The 10,994-nt window shown below is 38.6% G+C and overlaps 1 protein-coding gene across 1 annotated transcript; it reads right to left on the reverse strand.

The window, feature by feature from the left end:
- Positions 1-9,545: 9,545 nt before the first annotated feature.
- LOC103192115 (arylamine N-acetyltransferase 1-like) lies at positions 9,546-10,418 on the reverse strand. The gene is given in 1 exon segment (XM_007935048.1): positions 9,546-10,418. A coding segment is annotated over 1 exon segment (873 nt).
- Between the last annotated feature and the right edge of the window lie 576 nt (positions 10,419-10,994).

Genomic DNA, 10,994 nt, shown 5'->3' on the forward strand with positions numbered 1-10,994 from the left:
AAAAAAAAAAAATTACCCCAATCAGAGATTAAGAATAAAACAGAATACCTGTGTCTCAGAAGGAATACATTGTTAACAAGAAAGAGGATCAAAAGATAGAATACCAGTGCATCTACAGTCTACCTGGTTTAATTAGTCCTTTGTTCCAAATGGCTTGAATTTTAAATCAATACGTTGGTTTTTGGTGGAGTGAGTGATTTCCCTGCAGGCAGGTGACAGTTACAAGAAGGTCAACATCTCAGGTTTTAGATACCTACCTCTGATTTCCCTTGCTTGTGGAAGGGGACCATGGCACATCTTGCATATAAGTAGCTTAGTTGGCCCAATCCTGTGAACAATTCGTGTGCAGGACTGGCAGATTGATGGATCGGAGCTAGAGTCAGTAACAGAGAAAGAGGAGCCAACTATCCATATCTATTCATGTCTAAATTCCTCCCCAGCTGAGAAAAACTAGGAAATTGAATAAAGAAAAAAAAGAGAGCGAGATATTTGTTAGTATATTCTAAATTCTATTGGAAAGGAATGCTGGGGATTGATTTTACTTTGAAATAAAACCAGAGAATTGGAATATGGTGCTATTGATGATTCAGTCAATATTTCTTTAGACACCTGCCTTGGCTGCATACTATTTATCGGTTGCACACTAGACTTTCTTAGTAGCATTTGAAATTTACCTGTGATCAGAATTATTGATTCCAGAATCTAGCAGTTAGGTCAGGTACTCAACCGTGAAGAAGAATTAACATACTCACAATCAGAGTTTTATTGATATGTCTATTGTCCAAGCTTTTCATTCACTGGGCTACATTTATTAGACACCTGGATATTCTTTTTGCTAAAGGAGTTCATAGTTTAGGGTTGCAGACAAAACAAGTGAATGAGAAGCACCTGCTTGCTGGGTTGCTGGGTTAGCGAAGTAGGGTAATGCAAGAACAGTGGAATGATAATTATGGGTCTGACTTCTTAGTTACCCTGTGGTGGACACTGCCAGTTTCTTCTGTGCCACTGAGAAACATACTGGTTGGGTAGGTTACTGTGATGTCTGCCAATTGGTATCTGTTTGGGCTAAGCACACTCCTGTTTCACTGCTAAAGCCTCTAGCATGGTGCCCCTCCTGCATTGGCCATGATAGCCATGCTTGCAAGCTTCTCACCTGCCACCTTCTTCTGCATCAGAACCAGCCAAGTGATGTTACTGATGAGCTGCTGCTAGGATGTGGCCTTTACCAATTCTTTGGTAATGGTTGGTATTTTCAGCACTTTTTTTTTTATTCCAGATCATAAAAGAAAGATATAAAACATAAACAAATATAACCTGCTCCATATGAACATAAATCTTTTGCTTAAGGTTTAAAGATTATTTAAATTAATTAAATTAAATTAATTAAATCAATAATTCTGATCACAGGTAAATTTCAAATGCTACTAAGAAAGTCTAGTGTACAACCTATAATTAGTATGCAGCCAAGATGGGTATCTATAGAAATAATGACTGAACCATCAATAGCACCATATTCCAATACTCAGGTTTTATTTCAAAGTAAAGTCAATCCCCAGCATTCCTTTCCAATATAATTTAGAACATAAATCTTAATCCCAGGAACTGAGAAAGCAAAGGACTGCTCACTTTTGGTCTTTCTAGGACAATGACCTCATCATCTTTCTAGAGTCGGTGAAGGATTGGGACATACAGCCTAACCACCTCCACAGTAGCAGGTAGATATAAAGGGTTGGACAGGAGGCTTCCTTAGCAATAGTTGAAATCTATATTACTGACACCATGACCAAATCAGGAGCTTGTTTGATGTGTTGGAAAGAATAGGGAAGAAAAAAGTTGATTCCAGCAGACTTAAGATAACTGTGCTGCAGTTTTCCTTCCAACAATGAGCATGTGTTTATACCTCCTGCCATCATTCAAAAAACAATTTTGAGCAATAACATTTGTCAAGCATTATGCTAGATAGAAGCTGATGCTGTTCATTTGCTTATTCAACAAATAAATACCTGTTGGATAAATTATGAAAGTGGCACAGTCACTGCCTACTGTGAACGTAATGTAAACTTCCATCAGGAAGGAAACTCCCATCACTCATGATCTGCACAGATCTCTTTTCACAGTTTTTGAGTCATATGTGGACCCACATACATTTATTGAGCTTCACTGAAGACGACATTTGCTCATTGGGCAGTATGATTCTCAGGCAAAGTTTCTCACACACACCTTTCATTAAGCAATTTCTCTTTCCTTCAAATTCTGATGGAATCTAGACTTTCTGGAATCATGGAGGCTGGTCAAAACCCCTAAACTATTGCCCTGAAATAATCTTTAAACCTTAAGCCAAAAATATCTCTTGAAGTCTTCTTTAAGTCAATAATAGTTTAGTTTAACTAGTAAAGACTATCTGCCTTGACCATACTGCTTCTTTAAGATCTGTTTATATGGGACCAAACAACAGCAACTCAAAACATTAGATAAGGAACTTAGGAGGCAGTGAGTTTATGTTAATGGGTGAGGAATAATTTAGAAAAGGAGGTAAGAATGGTTGCATGACTTGAAGAATATACTCAGTATCACTGAACTGTACATGCAGAAATTGTTGAATGGGTGTATGTTCTGCTTTTATATTCTCAACAACAAAAATAAAATAAAAACAAGAACAAAAAAATTCTCTTCAGTCATTTTATCGTCTCCTCAAATTTCCCCACTTAAGGCAGCTATTCAAAATCTCTCCCATCAGTCAGGCCATACATGTAGTGTTGATTCAGTGTCCCATTTGTCACAGAAGATGACTATATCATTGGAAAATAATAAGATAAACTAGTTAGATGATGTCTTCATCCTCTAGTGCTGCTATAACAGAAATACCACAAGATGATGGATTAATAAACTGCAATTTATTCTCTTACAGTTTAAGGGGCTAGAAGTCCAAAGTCAGAGTGCTGGTGAAATTATAGGGGCTGGAATGAAGGTCCCTTGACCTTGGACTTCAGCTCTGCCTCTTATTCCAGGCCCACAGGAGCTACAGACATCTTCTAACTCAGACAGCTGCTGGCTGCTGACGCTGACAAATCTAAGGTGAGCAGATAAAATGGTGCAATCCTAAAATCAGTAGGTAACACAACAGACTACTGGTTCAAGTCCAGGAACTGGAGATGAAGATTCAGCCAAATGCAGGATCCAGATGTGCCAAAAAGCTAGCGACCTTTCCCAAAGCTCTTTCATATATACTGGAAGCAGGCCACATTCTGAAGATAACTCCCCTTCTGCTCAATAACATCTCACAGCTGATACCCCATGGAGTTGATTATACCACATCCAATCTCATCATAGGGAATAACTACACCCACCTGCCACACCATTCAAAGTCATGGTCAGCTAAGTTGACACACAACCTTAACTACTGCAGATTATTTGTCCAGAAACAAGAAAACCAAGAGGATACCTATTCGAGAATTCACTCATCCCCTTAAAATAGCTCCATGCAGTGCTGATTTGTGTTTGAGCATTTGTCAGAATGGGAGAAAGTGTGCTGCAAGAACAAACAATCACCAAATGTCAGTGGCTTAACTGAATTGAAGGTGAGTACTTGACAGCATCTAACAACACAACAACAACTAATCACTAAACTATAATTATCATAGTTAATTTAAAAAAAAAATCAAGAAAAAACAACAATAACAGAATAAGAATTATCAAAAGGGAAAGCTGCTAAGATTACCAAGACAAGGTGTGCATTTACTTTTGCTTAAAGTCATGAAAACAGGAGAAGTTCTTTCTAGGTTCTCAGTAAGCCATTCACCTTCCTGCTGTTAGAATGGCAGATTCTTTGTGTGCCTGTTACTTTTTTATTTACATTTGTATCTAAAGTTTACAGTCCAGGAGATTAATAAAGCAAAGCTTTTGTTGCAAACCTGAATATTAATCCCAGTTCTGCTGTTCCCACAACCCAGGGTGATTTGGAAGAGCCCTTGTCTCCATCTCCAGTTTTGTCTGTCTTCACCCCACAACAACACCGCTTTGGCCATATTTTAATGATTAGAAGTGAGTCACTACCCCAGCCATATGGCTTCCCGATCACATAGTGCTGAAAATGTCTTATGTACATTCTTAGTATTTTCTTTCTGCCACAGAACTTCTCTAATGCCTCTCTGCAGCACTTCACTCAACATATGTAGCTCAGAAGTGCAGTGGAGGTAACACCTCCAGGGGCAAGTGTCAATCACTGGGAGATGGGAGCCGATGCATAAATGCTCCCACCTCTTGTTCCTTGGCATTCATATAATCCTTTGGAGGTCTTGGTGCCTTTGAGCTCCTGTTGCCCACATAGCAACCTTGATGATGAGCCCTCATATTGACTTTTCCCTCTTCCCTGTCTCACTTTCCCTGTCCTAAACAGCCTCTGCTTCCTGTTTAAGGGGGGAGAAACATCTCTGTTGCTGTCAAAAGGACAGAGTAGAACTGCCTCCACAGAGTTTCCAAGGATGTAGGTAATCTTTAAGGAAGCAGACTGCCACAGCTTTTTCCCGTGGAGTGGCTGATGTATCCGAATTGCCAAACTTTTGGTGAGCGGCCAAGTGCTGAATGCTTCACCACCTAAATAAACTATATCCACACAAGTCCCTGAGTATTATAGCAAACCAAACCAAACCAAGCCAAACCAAGCCAACTCACTGCCATTGAGTCGGATCTGGCTCACAGCGACCCCTTCTTGAGTTCCTGAGGCAGTATCACTCTGGAAGTAGATTGCCCAATCTTCTTTCCGAGAAGTGGATTTGAATCACCAGCCTTCTGGTTAGCAGTCAAATGCCTTAAGCACTATGCTACCAGAGCTTCTATATAAAACACTCATGTACCCAAGAATCTAGCATCCTTTCATTCCAGTCCCTCCTTTTCATGTAACCTCATTGTTATGGTCACAAGTTGAAGATGGCCCTTTTTTAGGGTACCTCAACTCAGGCCACTACTTTTGAAAAATATCACCCCACCTTGTTAATGAATGCATGAATGCCTATATATTTAGTTGAGCAAACATACTTACCCTTATTATCAAACTGCCTTAATTAGGAAAAAGATTGTATTTTATTCTTTGCATTTATCCCAGTGCCTATCCATGTTATGATTTAAGTACGTGTTTTTGAATGAATGAACAAATGACAGTGGGATGGTTTTAATTCCAGGTGATCCTACAAACTCTATGTAGGCCATATCATAGGTATGTAGGACAGTTTATTTCCAAATATTTTATAGAACACAGCTATTCTAGTGTCTTTGCGTAATTGTTCACTAAATTTAGCCTGGAGAACTCTAACAACGAAACCCAGGATTTCTCTGATTTCCAAGTCCCTGGTGGGGTTAATGCCTATAGGACACTAATTCAGACATCTGAAATATTTTCTTTCCAGGAGTATGAAGAGGAAAATTGAATACAAGTTTCTGTGAATACAAGACTCAGATTGACAGGTTATCATAGAATTTCATTCCTATAGACACACGGCAATCCATAGCATGAAAGCCACAGAATTCATAATTACCATTGGTTGATAAACTTTATAAAGTGGCATATTTTGGGAAGAAGAGAAGTGGTATCTGTGATGGAAGTTTCAAGAAGATCCCCTAATATATTTCATTTTTCAAGTGTCATTCCTTGTTTGAGAGTGCCTTTCAAGCTTTTCCTGTACCTCAGGGAAGGTCTAGATGTCATTTCATTTGAATCAAAAGTATATTTCTTGGCATTTCTTAGGAGATCTATGGATAGAACTTCCCTCACCTTGGAGGAAAATCCTTAAACAGTTCTATGAGTTCCTATTGGGTTGTAAGCTTCTTCTCAGAATAGCTTCTTTTATTAATTTTATTCATTATTAACATTATGGCAGATTGCCATATGGTGAAACCAAGAGCCTAGACAATGGGGTCAGGAGCCATAGAAACAATTACCAGCAAATAGAACTGAGTCCTAATTAAGGAAGCGGCAACATGGACTCAGGTGGGTTTCAGAACTGTTAAGGACTGGTAATTGCTGTGTACTTTCTTGTCTACCTCCTGTTTGAATGGGAGTGTCCACAGTGCTTATCTTACGCTTGCTTGACCATTACATGTTGGGTATGTGGAGGAAAGGCAAATTGTCTCACTATTTCCTCAGTTTAAAAATGACATTCAAGTAGTTGTATCCACAAAACTGTACCCGGGGAACCACATCCACACCTGGATCTGATGACAAGTTCTTGGACTTCAAATGTGAGTTTGATGCCATAATGGGGTGAGACTTTTGGGAGATTATGGAATAGAAAGAATACATTTTGCATTTATAAAGAATGCAAATTTTTATGGCCAGATGATTGGCTGGAAGATTATGTTTTCCAAAGATGGCCATAACACTGTCCTCCAACCCAGATGATCTTCTAGAATGTTTTCATTTTCATATCAAGGGAGTGGGGAAAAGTCTAGTTCCCATACTTTGAATCTGGAAAGACTTTTGGCTGACTTCTAATCAACAGAATGTGGCAGAAGTGATGCCATGTGAATTCAAGGCTAGGTCATAAAACGTAATTCAACTTCTAGCTTGTAAACTGGAACCCTCACACATAGAAACCTGAGTCACTAAGTAAGAAATACAACTACCCGGAGGCCACCATGCTCGGAAGAAGCCCACCACATGGAGGGGCCATGCATTGGTGCTCCCATTGCTAGTCCCAGCTCATACATGCCACATGCCAGTGGAGATGACTTCAGATGACTTTGCACCCAGCCACTGAATTACCACCAGCCACTGGGTCCTCCCAACAGAGGTTGAACATTGAAAGAAGAAAAGAACTATCCTCTGTGGCCTTCCTAAATCCCACACCTGCAGAATCTGAGCATAATGAAGTGGTTGTTTTAAACCAGTACATTTCAAGCTAATTTGTTAAGCAGCAGAAGTAAATTAAAAAAATCATTAATCCATTGAAGATACTCATTTAGATTTCATTGGAGAAAAGTTACTGTCTGCATAGTGAGGGCACAACTCTTATTCTGGCAGGTAAACTTTATGTCTCAGAGTCTCTTTTCAAAATATTTTGGCTTTTTCTTTTTCTGTTAGATGTATTCAAGGACAAAAATGTCTTGCATTTTTAGGGTACTCGTTGCATAATATGACCTTCTGATTCATTTGTACAAAAGTGCACCATTCTCCTGGCGTGATATTTTGAACTACTGCTTTATACTTCTTGCCAACATCTACTCCACTGGCATGGTCTTGGTCAGAATGTAAGAAGATTCTTCCTGAGAGTACTAGAAGTGACCCAGCATTGATATAAAAGAGCAGCAGAGCTGAGCAAGCTCATCAGGTAAGTAAGAGGACAAGCTGTCAAATACCAAAGTAATGGAATATATAACAGGGTCTTTCATCCCTCCTTACCACTGAACGTGGTATCCATCGAGGATCAGTATCCTCCAACTGTCACATCACTGCATGTAATATCTGTGTCCTAAAGCAACTTATTCTCTTAACTTATTCTTTATTCCAGTCTCTGCTTCACTCTTAATTTATTATTGTGACCACAAATTGAAAGGGAGACTAATGGAGGAACAAGTCTGCTGTTTAAACCACAACCCTGATTCTGGAATCCACAAACAGAAAATCTGAGATATAGATAAGTAAAGATTTAGATACCAAAACACAAAGCCACACTCACAAATCCAGGTCATCTAATATCTTGTCAGTATTTAATTAAAGAAGAAGAAAGCAGGTATTTATTTAGACACAAATAGGTTAATTTTAAGCCACAGGGAAATAAAACAAGATGGAAGAAGTTATACTATGGAGGAAAATAAAGCAAGGAGGAAGGTGAACTTTTATTAAATGCTGACCTAGTACCAAAAACATCACTGACATTATTCATTAATCTATATAACAAATATGTATAGTTCATGCAGTAATTCACTCAGTATCCACAGGATTTGAACTCAGATCTATACACTTCAAAATTCATGCTTTTTCTCTTATGCCACAGTGTTGAAGGAAGAAAAGTATATAACTAGGAGATAAGAAAGAGGACGGTGAGAGAGACTACTGCAGAAAAATCACCTAGCTCAATATACCCTAACTTTTCTAAACAGGAACTTCGTGATTCACATTGTTTTAGCCAGCATATTTTTTCAATACACTTTTTACAGATTAAGATTTTATAGGTTATATGTGTTTTATGGGAGCTCTGGTAGCGTAGTGGCTAAGGCACTTGACTGCTAACCAGAGGCTGGAGGTTCAAACCCACCAGCCACTCCCCGGAAGGAAGATGGGGCAATCTACTTCCATAGTGATACTGCCCTGGAAACCCAAGGAGGGGTCGCTATGGGTTGGGTCTGACTCAATGGCACATAACAACAACAACATGTGTTTTATAAGACACAATGCTACTTTTAGACACAATAGCCTAATTATGAAAGTTGGAAATTCAAATTATCAGTGTTCCCATATCAAGAAATGTAGTATATGAATAATTATTGCTGTTGTTGTTTGGTTCTGTCAAGTTGGCTCAGACTCATTTGACACTATGTACAATGGAATGAAACACTACCCAGTCGTGCACCATCCTCACAATCCTTGCTATATTTGAGCCCATCGTTACAGCCACTGTGTCAATACTTGCTGTTGACAGTCTTCCCCTTTTTCACTGACCTTCCACTTTACCAAGTATGACTCCTTCTCCAGGGAATGGTCCCTTCTGACAACATAACCAAAGTAGGTGAGAAGTCTGGCCATTCTCACTTCCAGGGAGCCTTCCACCTGGACTTCTTCCAGGACAGATTTGCTCATTCTTCTGGTACTTTCAGTATTCTTCACCAACACCACCACTCAAAAGCATCAACTCTTTTTCAGTCTCCCTTGTTCAAAAAGTAGACATGGGATAAATTCTGGTTGAATTTAATGGAAATGATTTTCTCGATATCTTATTTAACCAATCAACCCACTGCCATCAAGTCAATTCTGACTTATAACTCCCCCATTGGGTTTTCAAGGTGGTAAATTCTTTATGGAAGCAGATTGGCCCATCTTCTTTCCATGGAGCAGCTGGTGGATTTGAACCTCCAACCTTCTGGTTAGCAGTCAAATGCCTTAGGCTCTATGCCACCAGAGCTCCTTAGCCAATCAAAGGTAAACATTTTATGTGAATTGAATATTCACAGAATGTAATTGAAACATTGTTTTCTAGTTAATTTCACAATGTTTTCCAAGATAACTCTCAGGCTATTCTTTAAACTGTTACTATTAATTTTGAGAAGATGTGTAGTTACATTTTTTAAAGTCATTATTTAATGATATACATTGAAATTTTTATGGATGAAATGATTTTATGTTTCAAATTTCCTTCAAAATAATCTGAGGGAATAGATGAAAATATGATTGGCCATCAGTTGATAGTTGACAAACTGGGTGATTAATACATAGGATATGTTCAGTAGTGTATTTTCTCTAATTTTGTGCATGTTTTAACTTTCCAAATAAAAACTTTTAGAATCTGAAGTAATACTGAAAAAAGTTTTCTTTCTTTGTTTTTTTGCTTCTTCCTCTAAATGGTGAAAAAGTAGTCACCATGTTTGGGCACAAGCTTTCTCTCCAAGGAGATATTAAACAGATTCTTCAACGTCTCTTGAACTTCATCCTTATTCAGGGTCTTAAACTCTACCAAATCCATATTATCCTTATAATTGAATCTTCGAGAGGCAAGGGTGAAGCCTACTAAACAGTGAACTCCTTCCAGTGTCTGCAAGGAACAACAAGATATGCTTGTAAACAAAGATATTGGAGATGTCTGAAGATATGTATTCACGGACTCAAAATCTTCAATTGTTCGAGGCTCAAGTGTAAAACAGTATATTTTGCAGTATTTATTCTTTTCCAGGAGATCAGAATTAATAAATTCTTGGTTTGGAATGTACTGCTGTCTTCTGATTTGATCCAAGTACCACATTCCTCCCTCTTCTCTCAAGTGGAAGATACAGGGTATCTGAGGCTGATCCTTCCCAGAAATTAGCTCCAGAGGCTGCCATATCTGATAGGAGCATCCAAACCCAGCATCCACGATGTATTTCCTGCCATCGATGGTCACTTGTAACAGGAGGTGACTCATACTTCTGCTATATCTGTCAGCTGGAGGGCTGTAAACATAACCTCCCAATATTATGGTCTGAAAGCCCATTGTGGTCAGAACCCAGTACAGGAGTTGATTGACCTGGAGACACCACCCACCTCATTTCCTCCTCACAACTTGATCAAAAATGGGCTCTAAACCCAACTCCATTGGTTCTCCACAATGGATGTTAAGGTTCTCAAAGGGAATGGCTCGGATCTGGTGTTGAAGGATGTTAGTTAATGTTTCCAAGTCCAATTTCCTCCTAGAGTCTGTATACCCGATTCTTTCAAAATATGCTTCAATGTCCATGATTCCCTACAGCAAGAAAACAAAAACAAATGAAATTACTTTTGCATTTGGATTTTCTTGAATAGTCTATTACAGCTGTAAAACCAAACCATATCCAATGCCATCGTGTCGCTTCTGACTCCTAGTGACTCCAAAGGACAAAGTAGAACTGCCCCCATAGGATTTCCAAGGCTGTAAACCTTTACTAACGCAGACTGCTTCTTATGTCTCCCATGGAGCAGTTAGTGGGTTTGAATTGCCAGCCTTATGGGTAGCAGCCAAATGCTTTAACCACTACACTAGCAGAGCTCCTTATTACAGCTATAATGTGTTTTAAATATTTAATTAGAGATATTATAAACATCTGTAGTAATAATTAATTTGTTTAGTGATTTCAGGAATTACTTTAATTTGCATAAGTCACACAATAGTGTCAGTAACTTTGTAAGCAAAATACTGTCATTTCCTCGAAATTTTCAGAGTAAGTAAATGGCAATCCTGGTTAGCCAAGTGATAAACCATTTGTGTATTATTTTCATGGTAATGAATAAAATGAGGTTCCTATTGGTATCAAATAAAATAGGACTATAAACAGTC

This window comes from Orycteropus afer, unplaced genomic scaffold (assembly GCF_000298275.1).
Source record: "Orycteropus afer afer isolate SDZICR_OR568_19922 unplaced genomic scaffold, OryAfe1.0 scaffold00024, whole genome shotgun sequence".
Lineage (NCBI taxonomy): Eukaryota > Metazoa > Chordata > Mammalia > Tubulidentata > Orycteropodidae > Orycteropus > Orycteropus afer.